At 35.0% G+C, this 15,485-nt stretch overlaps 1 protein-coding gene across 1 annotated transcript; it reads right to left on the bottom strand.

Annotated features, from left to right (window-relative positions):
- Positions 1-903: 903 nt before the first annotated feature.
- Positions 904-1,954, bottom strand: LOC107621041 (uncharacterized). Its single transcript, XM_016323088.1, has 2 exons — positions 1,778-1,954; positions 904-1,674 (listed from the first exon to the last, which is right to left on the bottom strand). The coding sequence occupies exons 1-2, from the start codon at positions 1,952-1,954 to the stop codon at positions 904-906; spliced, it is 948 nt and encodes a 315-aa protein (XP_016178574.1).
- Between the last annotated feature and the right edge of the window lie 13,531 nt (positions 1,955-15,485).

Genomic DNA, 15,485 nt, shown 5'->3' with positions numbered 1-15,485 from the left:
CTGAGGTAATGTCAGTTGATCCAGATCACTTAGTTCATTGATGAACAAGGGAGGTTCATCTTCCCAAGTCTCAATACCAAATCACTCTCCCTCATGGCCTCATCCTTTCTCTCAAAGCCCTGTTTTGATTTTTTTTTAGTATGGGCTGAATGAATATTTGTTTGAGTTGAATTTTTTTTATCATTAATTAGATTGAGAGTAGTGGGAGTTTTTGTTAATTATTTAGGGAGGTTTTATAATTTGTCACAAATAAAATATATTATGGAGGTTTTTAGTAACTCCCATTAAAAAACTACCACAAACAAATAAAAATCTTGTAGTGGCCGTCTCAAAGAAAGTCATCACAGCTTTGGTAAATTCCACTCCAATCTCCTCCCAGCACCTTTTTATAAAGTTCATGTTATATCCATCGCTACCCGGTGCCTTAGACAATTCGCAATCCCATACAACATCCTTCACTTCCTCCTCCGACGGTAACATCTCTAACGCTTGAGCTTCCTCCATCTCCAACCGGTTGACTAGACCATCTCGAAAGCTGATATTTGGTGTAGCTTCCTGTTGGTACAATTTCCTATAGAAATCTCTAATGGTGACCTTGATCTTTGCATGATTCCTGACCAACCTCCCGTTAATGACTAACGACGCAATCCTGTTATTTCTTCTTCTTGCTGATGCAATATTGTGGAAATATCTTGTGTTCCTGTCCATCTCCTTGGTATGCCGAGATCTAGACATTTGTTTCTAGTGTATATCTTGCCTCGTATACCACAGTTCACAGCACCTCATTAGCGCCTTTCTTCTTGCTTTTACTGTACCATCATAAACCCCATTACTGACCATGTCATCCACTTTCTTGATCTCATCCTCAAACCTTTTTATCTTTTCAGATATATTCCCAAAGTACTACTTGTGCCATCTACCCAACGATTTTGATAACGCCTTCAGCTTATCCAGGAACTGAGCATCTCCCAACCCTCTCCATTCTTCCTTCAGCATCCTTAGGAAGCCTTCATGTGTGAACCACGAATCTAGACTGCGAAAAGGTCTTTTATCCTGAACTATTCTTCTGTCTTCTACTATCAATGGGCAATGATCTGATAATCCTCTCGGTCTTCCTCTAAGCCGAGTATCTAGGTATGCGTCCAGCCATTCCAAACTCACCAGGCATCTATCAATACGACTACAAGACTGTCCTCTAAACCATGTATACTTGCGATCATTAAGCGTCAAGTCCACCAACTCCATATCATTTATCCATGCTCTGAAGTCTTCAACGGTTGCTGATAGACCCGTTGCCCTATTCTTCTCATCCATATGCACAATTTCATTAAAATCTCCAATGTAACAAAAGGGAATTTGGCATAACCCTGTAACATAACTTAACTCCTTCCACAGTAAGAGTTTCTCCTCTCTCACATGCGGTCCATATACCAGACAAACAGCATAGTGAAAGTTATCCTTGGTCATCACACCCTCCACACATAACCACCTATCTTTTTTATAGCAATTTAACATTTCAAAAACAGAGACATCCCATATTAAAAGTAATCCTCCTGATGCTCCAAATGAATTAACGCACTCCCAACTAGCACTATTATTGCCCCAAATACTTGTTACATCAAATTTATTCACCATATCTTTTTTTTTGTTTCTATCAGCCCCAACATATCTATTCTGAACTTATTTTTAAAGCTCTTTATCATATTCAATTTTGCAGCTCCTTTCAACCCCCTAACATTCTAAGAGGTTAAAATCATTTATAAAATTTATTACACACCTGCTTACGAATTTTTGGCCGACTTCTTCTGATCTTTTCCTTTTGCTTTGACTGTCTCCGTTTTCTTGCTAATTCTTCATTTTGTTCTTGGAGAATCACCATAATGTCTTCTTCGTCACTGCACGGAATTGCACCTGATTCAACCGCCAATTTCCAAGCCTCCCTGTTCTCTGCCATTTCTTCTTCTCGACTCTGGCATTGGTTGGAGATTTTTAAATTTCTGGAATAACAATCATTGTCAACTACCTCAATCATGCAAAGATTTAGTTCATGGCAAACCCTAGGTGATTGAATTCCAATTCCTTGATAATTCAATCTCTTCTAACCCAACTTATCGTCAATTCCTTGATCGATCAATTATGTTAAAATGTTAAGCTAAAATTCTGATTTAGTCATTCTCACAACTTATTTTTTCATGAAATTTATAAGACGTGAAAAAATATTTTGATTATGATTATAAATATTTCTATTATATTGTTCATGTAAATGTAAACGATGATTTTGTCCATGAAATCTATTTTTTATTATTAGATGATTGTAATATACTAATCAATATATTCATTGATAGAGCCTATATTTATCATCATTAGATATATAACAAATTTAATATTGATAGGGTTAATAAAATAAATGTATTAATTATATAAGGTGTTAAAAATATATTTGTTTTGACTCTTATTTTTGGTTAAAAATAGAAAAAATTGTAGTGCAAAATGTCATAGGTTGTAGCAACATTATAATCAATCCTGACATCTCAGAAGCTATATCTTTTGTTAATAGGTCAGTATTAATTTTTGTTCTAAGTTTATTATGCATAGTTTTTATTTATATATATGGATATTAATTTTCATATTTAATTACTTTTTTTGATAATGAAACATATAGACTGAATCCATTTGAGGCATATTTCATTGATACTTTCACTGTGGATAATAGATTTATTGTTGCTGATGTTGATAATGATTTCATAAATCTCTCCATAAATAGGAGTATTAAGGAACTGAAAGAAAATGATGAAGTTAGTTGTACTTAGTTTCATATCATTGTAATTGTTGTAAAGTATATGTATCTTTGCTTATTATATTATTCTTTATTCGAATTGTTTCTTTGTTGGCTATGATGGTAATGATTTATAATTTAAGCTTTGTTGATGTATAATGGTTTTTTCAATGTTATTGGCAAGATTAAAATTATTTGCAATAGTTTTTATTGGTGGTACTATTCGTGTGTTTGTGGTTACCATTTGCAATTGTTTAGATATCATTTCAGTTGTTCACAATATAGAAAGAAAGTAAAGAATGCTGTAAAAAAGTATGTACAAATGATACTTGAAAAATAATATTTTTTTATCATTTACATGTGAAATTAATTTATTATTAAAAGATCTTATAAGTATTTTATGTCTTAATGTAGATTCAAGATTTCTGTAGATATTGAGGATAAGACTGAGAGGACTATCTTATTCTTTATGATTGTTCTGTAGCACTTTTATTAAAAAAAAAATCTTAATGTTCTTGAAGAGTTTGATTCAAAATACTTGATATATGTGTGTGTGTGTTAAAACAGAAAATAAATTTATTAGTTACTCGCTCATTAATGATATTTGGTCTTTCAAGTGGCATTTCAGTTGTTTTATTTTAGTAGTTTTTAATTTTTATTTTTTATTTAATTGTAGGTTGTGTATAGACCAATGTTCTGAAAACCGGCCGATCGAACCGGTCGAACCGTGAACCGGTAGCTGTAGCGGTTCGGATAATAAGAAAAATCGCAGGATTTGAAAATCGGACTTGAACCGACGAACCGGCCGGTTACCGGTCGGTCGAACCGAACCGGGACCCGGCCGATTTTTTAACATTGCCTCAATACGCTGCTGTTTTGTGCTGAGGGAACCCTAATTCCCTTTTCTGAGTTTTCTCCTTCGCAGCCTCCACTTCCTCGTTCCTCCATCTTCTCAGTTCTCAACTCCAGCCTCCCACAGAACAGAACACCACCCAGTTACCCACGACTCCAGGAGGCCCTCAACGCACTCACCGCCGTCGCACTCACCTCAACACACTCACCTCCGTCGCGCCTTCAGCACGATGACGCCGTCAGCAGCGTCGCGCCGTCAGCTCCCTGGCGCCGTTGGGTCCGTCGCGCCTTCCGATACCTCGCGCAGTCAGCACCTTCCCGCCGTCAGCTCCGCCGCGCGCTCAGCTCCGTCGCACCCTCAGCCACTTCGCATGTCACCTCCGTCGAGCTTTGCCTCTGAGAAAGCAGTAGAGAAGCGTTGAAGCGTTGTCCTTCGAGCTCTGAGAGAAAGCAATAGATTTTCTTATTTCCAGGTAATTTTTAATTTAGTTATGAACATGATTTTGTGATGCAATCCGATTCTGATGAAACTGTGCTCTGATGAACTGAACTCTGAGTCTCTACTCTCTGAAAACTGAAACTGTTATGAACTGATTTTGTGATTTCATTGATTCCGATGAACTGAACTCTGATGAACTGAACTCTGAGTCTCTACTCTCTGAAGGTGTTATGAACTGATTTTGTGATTTCATTGATTCTGATGAACTGTGAACTGTGAACTGTGATGAAAGTCATGAAACTGTGAACTCTGTGAACTCTGTGAATTGTGATGAAAGTCATGAAACTGTGATGAAATATGAACTGATTTTGTGATGCTTTTGTGAACAAAGAATTTTTTGAATCTGAGATGTTGTACTTGTTCAGAGTGTTAAGACTTAAGAGTGCGGCATTCCACAACATGATGATCAAGTGTTACAGTTACAAAAATAATAAGAACAAGTTTTGAAATAATGCTTCTCATTTTCTCAGTGTACAACAGAGTGAGGACTAAGAGAAAATTAAAATTGTGGTTGGATCGACAAATTAAAGATAAGAATGGCTACATTATATTATGTTCAGTTCTTCAATTCATTGAGTCTTCTTTTTTAATTGTGTGCCAGTTGTTGTTGAGCATCTCCATTTATTTATTTGCACTTGTGACATTTCTTTTATAAGAAATTGTACCACTAGTTTTGAATTTTGTAAGAATAATTAATGTGCACTTGTGACATTTCTTTTATAAGAATTTTTTGAACCTCAGATGTTGTACTTGTTCAGTTGTTTGTATACTCTGATTTTGAAATTTGGATGTTGTTTGTTCATTTATTGTGAACTTGAGAGTTGAGATTATTGGGTTGGATTGCTGGTAATATTGAGTTGAGATTAGTGGAAATGAAGGTGATGAAATCAATGAGGCAAATCTGCAGCAAATTATGGAGGATTTTGATGATTGATGACAAACTTAGATCATTTTGATGCTGCTATGTTATGTTTGATTGGTTGTTTGTTGACTTTTGAACTTTGAATTTGTATTTGAATGAGATTATAACATTTGGTTTATGTAGGACTTTTAATTTGAATGATATTTTAAAGTTTAGATTAGACTATAATTATATTTTTATGTGCTTATTTATATTTTAATTATTATTTTATTATAAAACGGTTTTTACGGTTCAACCACGGTCAAATCGGTTGAACCTATGAACCAGTGAACTAGTGTCTAGAGCGGTTCGATGACCGGTTCGATTTTCAGAACCTTGGTATAGACTTGCTTATCCACCATTATTTGATGATGTTATTGGGAAGGAAGTTCTTTTTAAAGCAGACTGCAAAAAATTGGTTATGCACCATATATCGGGACATTCAAAGTAGTTAATTCTTGTGATGATTATGTGATTGTTACTAAGTTTAATACATTTTCTACTTTTAGTGTTAGTTATTATATTAAGTGTTTTCGCTTTGGATTATTTTAGATATGCATTGATTTTTGCTCTTTAAAATACATATAATTACCAAACTTTTTAATTTTGTGTTTTATTATTATTGTGGTGAATTAACATTTTGTGAAGAGGCTTACGCACCAGCTATATTTTCACCTATATATGAGGATGTCATCCAAAATTCTCAGCCTCATGATCAAACAGGGTCTCTTGGTAGTAGAATTTCTATTTTTTCTAATAACATGAAATCCATTGAAGTTGATCTGCAAACTTTGGGTGCTACTTATGACCTTACAATGTTGTTGCTAATTTTTTTTTACAATCTTTCTCTTAGTGTTTATGTCATCTCTTTATATATATTTGCACACTACTTGACTAATATGCTTTTGTTTTGTTTTGATTATGTTATTTAACTCTAATTTAATGATTCTTATTATAGTTCTTTTATTTCTTTTGGACCATAAAACTCTATAAATCGTAGGATCTTTGTGTGTTGTTAGTTGGTACCATTACATCTATCTCTAATGATAGAAATTGGTGGTATTCAATTTGTTTGTATGGTGAAAAAATAAAGACAGGCCAAGCTAAGATTTTTTTTGTCACTTTTGTTTGACACATTGTTCTGACGGACTTTTAAGATCATATTTTAGACTCTATTAGCTCCTATTTTTACATTTTTAATTAGTCAATTTTTTGCTTGTGATTTTTTATTGTTTACAAAATATTCATATCATTATGTTCCTGTAGATTTAAAGTCAAAGTTTTTGTTAATTCTCCACGATGAAAAAATAGGATATTTAATTGAAAGAAAATATTCTGATATTTTAAGAGATAATGACTTATTTACCTTGGTTATTGTTGGCAAATATTTTCTAAACAAAATCAATTTATTATTAAGAATTTATTTACATTAAATTTGAAACTCAAATCAAAGATATTTAATAGAAATTGAGTAGAAAATTTATTGTGAAGAATATAAGATTTTTTATTCTATTCTATTGTTATTGTAAGAGAATTTTATTGTAAAAATTGATTTTCAAATATTTGATTTGAAATCATAGTTTTATTATTCTTCTTTTAACAAAGTGATTAATTTTATTTGGATGGATCCAGTTTTTTATCCAAATTGTTGAGAAAAAGTTAGTATTCATAATTGATCCAAAATCCATTGAGTGATGCAATATACACTACGTATAATGTTTATAAAGTTTTTACGCATAAGTCTATGATGAAATTGATTGAACTTGCTGAAGATCATGTTGTTACTACGGTTAGTTTAGTTTCCCCTATTATTTTGCATCTTTTTTTTTGTACAATTATTTTTTAATTTTTCTAGTAATATAAATACCAATGATATGATGTATTTCTAACAAAACATGTATAATTAGCGTGTTGTTGCTTCATCTTCAAATGCGGCTTCTATTATGAATCCTATTTCAACTTCCTTTGAATCAGTGTTGTCTAATGTAAGTTTGCATATTTAGGTTACATTTTCAACCTTTTTTTCTTTGATATTTCATATTTTGTAGAATCAATTCTTTATTCTTTAAGAATATGTTCTTTTAAAAAAATTTAAGTGAATCTGACCAATAACTTTTTTATGTTTTATTTGGTAAGATGTCTCTTTTCGTGTTTCGAATGAAAGTATTTGCAATAGGAGATTGGCAACTCATACCATTGTATACCAAGATCAACCAAACAAAAACTAGAAGGTGCATCTTGTTGGTGTATAGAAGTAACTCGAAATGATAATGATAAGACAGGCACACCTACTAATAGTTTATAATCAAATTGAGGAATTGCTAATGTGACTTGCTTTGAAGGTCCAAGTAAAATATATGATTTATTTTTCTTGTATTTAAAATATAGTATTGTGTTTTGTAGATTCAAGTATTTACCAACTAACTAAACATAGACCATGGGTTTAAGTTAAAGTATTACTTGTTGAATTCTTATATTCTGTTTTTTTTTTCTTTGAAAAATTTAAAATTTGGAATGTATCGTTTTTAGTAATGTGTGAGTAGTAAATTTTTTTATTTCTTTTTGGTCTATATTTACTCTTTCCCTCTTTTGGTTTAAATTTAAATAAAATTTCAATTACTTATATGTTAACTTTTAAAATAATACATCATTATTGAGAAGTATTTCATTGAGTATACAATTAGATTTTTTCATTTTTAGAATCCTTTACTAAGGATTTTTACTTGGCCTTTGAAATAAGCAATGGTTGTTTTTGTAACACCGTTACTACCAGAATGTCACGTTTTCGGCTGCGCCACTCTGATAGCAAGGACATTACAATCATCTCTCTCTCTCTCTCTCTCTCTCTCTCTCTCTCTCTCTCTCTCTCTCTCTCTCTCTCTCTCTCTCTCTCTCTCTCTCTCTCTCTCTCTCTCTCTCTCTCTCTCTCTCTCTCTCTCTCTCTCTCTCTCTCTCTCTCTCTCTCTCTCTCTATATATATAATGATAAAGTATGAGCCTAAAAAAATTTTTCTTTCTTATTCATACAAACATGCATACATATATGTAATACACAAATACAGCTCATCACATTTACAAGATTAATTATATATATATATATATATATATATATATATATATATATATATATATATATATATATATAGTAGTGACCATTACTTGTCTTATAAATCTTTTCGCTAATTTAATTTATTTCATTCTTATTCCCATACAATTATTTACTCATCAAATTTACTAAACCTCAATCTTTATTTCAATATGATGTGATTATCCATTCAAAACAAAATCATCAAAATTATATTTTCGTTAATCACACCACCACAAGTCAATATGCATATCAAGAGATATAACTCAACTAATCACAGCCTCCAGCTTAAAATCCATTCAACTTTCAAACCGTCATTCAATTTCACACCTTATCTATAAGGATTTCAACCTCAACAAACACATCTATACATATCAATTTTTACCAAAGTTACTAGGAGATATAACCTAGCAGTCATGGCCATCGGCCCAAAAATACACTACAACATGATGAGTGGAAAAACGATTCCACACAAACTCACCGGCAAGTGTACCGGGTCGCATCAAGTAGTAATAACTCATGTGAGTGAGGTCGATCCCACCGGGATTGATGGATCAAGCAACTTTAGTGAGGTGATTAGTTTAGTCAAGCTAACAGTGGTGAATTGGGTGAAATTTAACTATCAGAGAGTAAATTGCAAGAATTATAAATTGCAGAAAGTAAACTGATAGAATCTTAAAGAGCAAGAAACGTAAATTGCAGAAAACTGTAAAGGGAATTGGGTGCTGGGAAATTGAATGAAGCAGTAAATCAGAACTCAGAACAATTGCAGAAGATTAAAATTGCAGGAAAGTAAATCAAGCTCAAAAGAACATAATATAAAATTGGCAGAAAGTAAATTTGCAGAAGAGAATTGCAGAAATTGAAAATTTAATACAACTGAATTCAGGACAGAAGAAATGTAAGGTGCAGAAAAGAAAAAGTGTATCAAGAGAACCTTTTATTCTACTCCTACTCCTACTCCTACTGCTGCCTACTACTAATGCAGCCTACTGTCCATTTTGCCTTTAATAAAATGAGACCGATGCCTTTATATAGGCTTTACAAAATGAAAATGAAATTGCAAACAAATTACAAATAAAATGAAATTCCTATTCTAACTGTGTCTTGTGCCTTTGAGTGATGTCAACGGGCTCTGCTTGCTTTGGTATGTCAATGGGCTTGGAATCAGTTTTAATTAAGCAGAAATTCACTTTCAGGAGAACGGAGCGTTTTCAAATTGTGCGCAGCGTTCATTCACCCACGCATACGCATCATCTATGCTTGCGCGTGCTTTTGCGTTTTCGCCCTTCCACGCGTACGCGTCTCTCACGCTTACGCGTGTGCGTCCCTTGTAGCGTTCTCTAAGTGAGCGTAGCATTCTTCAATTGAGCGCTCCCCACACGTACGCGTCACCTATGCATACGTGTGGGTCTTTAAACATGCCACTTCCACGCTACCGCTCAGCCTACGCTTGCGCGTGCTTTTTCAGGTATATCACACCCACGCGTACACGTCATGCACGCATACGTGTCGACAACTGAACTTCCATTCCAAAGTTAGATTTGCTTGAAAACGCTCATTCATGTAACGTAGCGCTTTCTTTGCAAATGAGCGCTAATTACTTCCACGCGTACGCGTCATGCATGAGTATGCGTGGGTCTTCAAAAGTTGTTGCCTGACGCGTAAGCATCTTGTACGCATGCACGTCGTAGCATTCCCACGCCAAAAGCACTCTCCTTGTTTAAATCATGGGCCACACTTTTAAAAGCGTGGCCTAAGGCTCCAAAGCGTGCTCAAACTTCAAAATGTGTTCAAAATTCTTCCTTTGAGCTTATTTTGTGCTTTCTGCTTCTTTTCCTTCATCTTTTCACCTATCATCAACCAAACAGATAATCAAAGCCTTGGCATAATCATCAAATCTTGTATCATTCATATTATCAACTAAATCTTGCAAGAAATCTAATGAAAATGCATAAAATTACTAATGTTTTATTGAATCAAGACAAGCATGAAATTCTCACTCAAACACTTACTTATTGCCTAAAAATGCATGAAAACCAAGTAAAAACTAATGAAAAAGGCTTGTGAAACTAGCCTTAGATGACTTGTCATCACAACACCAAACTTAAATCTTACTTGTCCCCAAGCAAGTAGTAAGACAGAGCACGAATGAATGAAGACAGAGAAGAGTGTGAGTCTTTATTTGCAAAACATTCAATACTGGTTAATGGGGTTTTCATGCATGGTATCTTAGAGATTTTTATTCTGTGGCTGAGACACCAACACTCCTTTGGATCCTTACTTGAATTACACAAAAAATGAGACTTGTTATTGCTTCGTCCTTGGTTTTTCTTGCTCTCTTTCTTTTGATTGAGATTTATTGCTTAGCTGAGGCTTAATGCTATGTGATAAGGGAGCTTTTTAGAGTAAGCTTTCAGTCAGCATTCCCACCCCAGTTGATTCAAGATGCTAGGTGTTGAAACACCCCTATAGCCTTACTTGCTCAAGCCTCTCCTTAGCACACACACATCACAGGCATTTAGCTCATTTTGTTCTTTTGGAAATTGATGCCCATCACCTCTTTGGGTCACTAAATGCCTTGTCTCAAAGTAGCTCTTGATGGTGGACTTTCTGTTGGCAATCCTGGGTTAGTTAACCCAAGTTGCTGGGTGATGAAGCACCCCTTAGAACCTAGTTATCCAAGCTTATCTTTGTACAAGAACATCACAGGCATATATCTAAATCTCAAGCCATTGGTACCCAGCCTTGTTTATTTCTCTTTTGTTTCTTTTTCTTGTATTTTCTTTCTTTTATTTTGGACCTCTTTTATTTCTTAAGTCTCATGAAATGTAGATTAAGTTCATATCACAAAGTCATGCCAACCTCTAGCCTTATTCACAAATCAACTAGTAAACCAGCATATACCACCACATAACCTTATTCTGTCTCATACTAAACCAGACTTTCTCTTTCTCTGTTTTACAGTAATTTTTATTTTATTCAAGCATGAGGAACAAAGCATATAATTCAAGCAAGATGAGATGATAAAAGCATCTAGACTAGCAAGCTACTACAGCATGAAAACAAATAAACTAACAGACAGTAAATAAATCTAAGAAGACACTAATCAACAGGAGACATTTGCACTTTCAATTAGCATGTTTAAGCTAAAGTCAGTCAGAGAACAATACAACCTCTTGGAGTCCATTTGTTTCCTCTGTGTCATCATCATTGTTGGGTTCCATGTCCTCCCTTTGTCCATGATGATGTATCTTTTCCTCCAAGAGATTGAATGACTTCCTACATGAGATATTAAAAGTTTCTTGTTCCGCAAGCACTTGAGAAACAATTAGCATGCATGTATGCTTGTGATTCTCTGAACCTAAGTTGGTGTGGGAACACCAAACTTAGTTCCTTGCCTACTTCTATATGCAGCAGAATAAATACATGCATGAAACATCAAGTACTTTTATTAGGAAAATAAACTATGAACTAGAAAACAAACTATGAACTAGAAACATAACAATTATTAAGTAGTTTCTCTGATTGTTTAGAGCCGATACTAGTCATGCTGAGAGTGCAATGTGTTCTTAATGAAATTTTTGGTGGAACACCAAACTTAGCATCCAACATTCACCCCTTAATTACTTTGGTGTGCAACACCAAACTTAGCTCTTTGCAATATAGAGAAATCTACTTAACTCTTTTATTGAAATAACTAAGAAAGGAAAACTACTGACATGTAGCTGATAACTTTCTTCCTCTTCTTCCAGTTTGTCAAGAGAAATGACCTCAAGGGTAAAGAAAAGTCAATCAGTGTCCCCTTTCTTAGTCTTCTCTCAGCAAGCTTACTTTTGTAAATAGCTTGATTGAGCTTGCTTGCTAGTGGTTCAGGGGTTGGATTGCTTGTAGTTGACCTTTTCTTCTTCATGGATATGATCAATTGTGGCTTGGTCACAATCCTCTTCTCAGTGTTGTTGTTGGTTGCCTTCACTTCTTGGATATCAAGACTTGGTGGTTGTGTAATTGTTGGAGTGCTCTCTTCATCAAGAGCTTCTTGATTTGATAGTTCAATGAGCCCTTCTTCTATGCAAATTTCTGCCTCACTTGAGTATGGACTTCCTTGATTGTCTTCCTCACTTTCTTGTTCTTCCACTTCCTCTTTTGCACTCAACATTTGATTTAATAGCACTTTCATGGAGGAGGTTTGTTGTTCTTCCCAGGATTTCTTCATCTCCTCTTCATATCTTTTAATCACAAATTCAAGTGTTGAGAGTCTTTGGTTCAGGGAAGTTTGTGGGGGTTGTGAGTTTTCATGTTCCTTTGTCATCTCAAGTGGCTTCTGTGGATATGCAGTTTCAGGTTCAAATACCTCCACCAACTCATTCTTCATTGAAATTTTTCTTGACACAGGGACCTCTTTATCTTGCTTCTCCACTTCCTCCTTTACATCCACCAATTGGTCTTCATCTTCCTTGATTAGCAATTCTTTGTCTTTCCTTGATTGCTCTAAATATCCATCCATCTTATTGCAGAGGGTTTCTTGCTCTTTCCAAGAGTCTACGGATGTTTGTAGGTATTGTTCAAATGCTAGCTCAAGGGATGAAGGCTGAGAACTAGTTTCTGGATATGTGGACATTGTGGTGAAGTTATTTTGAGAAGTATGGAAAGAGTCTTGTGCTAAGGTATACCCAAGTGGTGAGGAGTTTTCAAATGAAAAACTGGAAGGTGAGGTTAGACAATTTTGCATGAATGAATTGAAGGTATTCTTAAGTGATGATGGCTCTTGATTAATGGAGTATGACACATTGAGTGCTCTCTGATTTTGATCCTCCCAAGCACAACTTGAGGGATTGTTGAATTCATCAAAGTATGGATCATTTTGTGGTATTGAGGAGTAATTTTGCATGAATTTATTGAATGCACACTCCAGTGATGATGTCTGTTGATGAACAAAGTATGGATAATTAAGATCTCTTTGATTTTGACCTTCCCAGCTACAATATGAGTAGTTGTTAGACTCATTAAAATTTGGGTCATATTGTGTCTCTGGGAAGTGTCCCATTTCAACTGATTGTTCACACTCTTGTTGATATGCCCAGACACCATGAGGGTAATGACATAGATTATTTTGTGGCTCTGGATCATACCCCATGTGATTTGTTTGATCATTTTGTGGCTCTAGAAGGTGTTCACATTCTATCATTTCTTGTTGATATTCTCATCCACCATTAACATAATGACATGAATCATTTTGTGGTGTTGGACAATATCTCATGAAATTGTTTTGCTCATCTTGTGGCTCTGAAGCATATCCCCATTGATTAGATTGCTCAGAATCTGTTAATTCTTGGTGATACTCCTAGCCACCATTAGGATAATGAATTGAATTATATTGTGATAGTGGGCAGTATCCCATGAGATTTATTTGATCAAAAGATGAGTTGAACTCCATTTAAATTTTGTAAAATACATCAGCAATGAAAATTGAAATTCATGTCACAGATGAGAATTTCTTAGTGAGGCAATTACTCAAACACCTTGGTATCAGCTTTAAACAGAAAATTAAAAGAACAAAAACAAAGAAAATGCTTAATCTAGACTTATCACCTACTTAATCATTGTTGATCTAAATCAATCCCCGGCAACAGCGCCAAAAACTTGATGAGTGGAAAAACGATTCCATACAAACTCACCGGCAAGTGTACTAGGTCGCATCAAGTAGTAATAACTCACGTGAGTGAGGTCGATCCCATAGGGATTGATGGATCAAGCAACTTTACTGAGGTGATTAGTTTAGTCAAGCTAACAGTGGTGAATTGGGTAAAATTTAACTATCAGAGAGTAAATTGCAAGAATTGTAAATTAGAAAAAGTAAACTGACAGAATCTTAAAAAGCAAGAAATGTAAATTGCAGCAAATTGTAAAGGGAATTGGGTGCTGGAAAATTGAATGAAACAGTAAATCAGAACTCAGAACAATTGCAGAAGATTAAAATTGCAGGAAAGTAAATCAAGCTCAAGAGAACATAATATAAAATTGGCAGAAAGTAAATTTGTAGAAGAGAATTGCAGAAATTAAAAATTGCATTGAAATACTCCTACTCTTACTCCTACTACTGCCTACTACTAATGCAGCCTACTGGCTACTGTCCATCTTGCCTTTAATGAAATGAGACCGATGCCTTTATATAGGCTTTACAAAATGAAAATTAAATTGCAAACAAATTACAAATAAAATAAAATTCCTATTCTAATCGTGTCTTGTGCCTTTGAGTGATGTCAATGGGCTCTGCTTGCTATGGTATGTCAATGGACTTGGAATCAGTTTTAATTAAGAAGAAATTCATTTCCAGGAGAACGGAGCATTTTCAAATTGAGCGCAGCGTTCATTCACCCATGCGTACGTGTCCTCTACGCTTGCGCGTGCTTTTGCGTTTTCACCCTTCCACGCTTACGCATCTCTCACGCTTACGCGTGCTTTGGCAATCTGGTACATCGACGCGTACACATCATGTACGCATGCGTGTCCCTTGCAGCGTTCTCTAAGTGAGCGTAGCATTCTTCAATTGAGCGCTCCCCACGCTGCTGCTCAGCCCACGCTTGCGCGTGCTTCTTCAAGTATGTCACACCCACGCGTACGCATCATGCACGTGTACGCGCCGACGACTGAACATCCATTCCAAATTTAGATTTGCTCGAAAATGCTCACTCATGCAACGTAGCGCTTTCTTTGCAAATAAGCGCTAATTACTTCCACGCGTACACGTGGGTCTTCAAAATTCGTTGCCTGACGCGTAAGCGTCTTGTACGTGTGCGCGTCGTAGCGTTCCCACGCTAAAATCGCTCTCCTTGTTTAAATCATGGGCCACGCTTTTAAAAGTGTGGCCTACGGCTCCAAAGCATGCTCAAACTTCAAAATGTGTCAAAAATTCTTCCTTTGAGCTTATTTTGTACTTTCTGCTTCTTTTCCTTCATCTTTTCACCTATCATCAACCAAACAGATACATAAAAGCCTTGGCATAATCATCAAATCTTGCATCATTCATATTATCAGCTAAATCTTGCAAGAAATCTAATGAAAATGCATAAAATTACTAATGTTTGATTGAATCAAGACAAGCATGAAATTCTCACTCAAACACTTACTTATTGCCTAAAAATGCATGAAAACCAAGTAAAAACTAATGAAAAAGGCTTGTGAATCTAGCCTTAGATGACTTGTCATCACAACATAACAAGGGATATAACACAAATTAAACATGGCCTCTATAACAGAATACACCATAACACAGTAAGGGATATAACTCAAATCAAACATGGCCTCCGGCCTAAACATTCACGGTTTTTAGCCCAAAATACATCACAACACAACAAGGGATATAACTCAAA

This window comes from Arachis ipaensis, chromosome B10 (genome assembly GCF_059453495.1).
Source record: "Arachis ipaensis isolate K30076 ecotype BB chromosome B10, ASM5945349v1, whole genome shotgun sequence".
NCBI lineage: Eukaryota > Viridiplantae > Streptophyta > Magnoliopsida > Fabales > Fabaceae > Arachis > Arachis ipaensis.
Note: the sequence above shows the minus strand (reverse complement) of the source record. Positions and strands in the feature narration are given on the sequence as shown.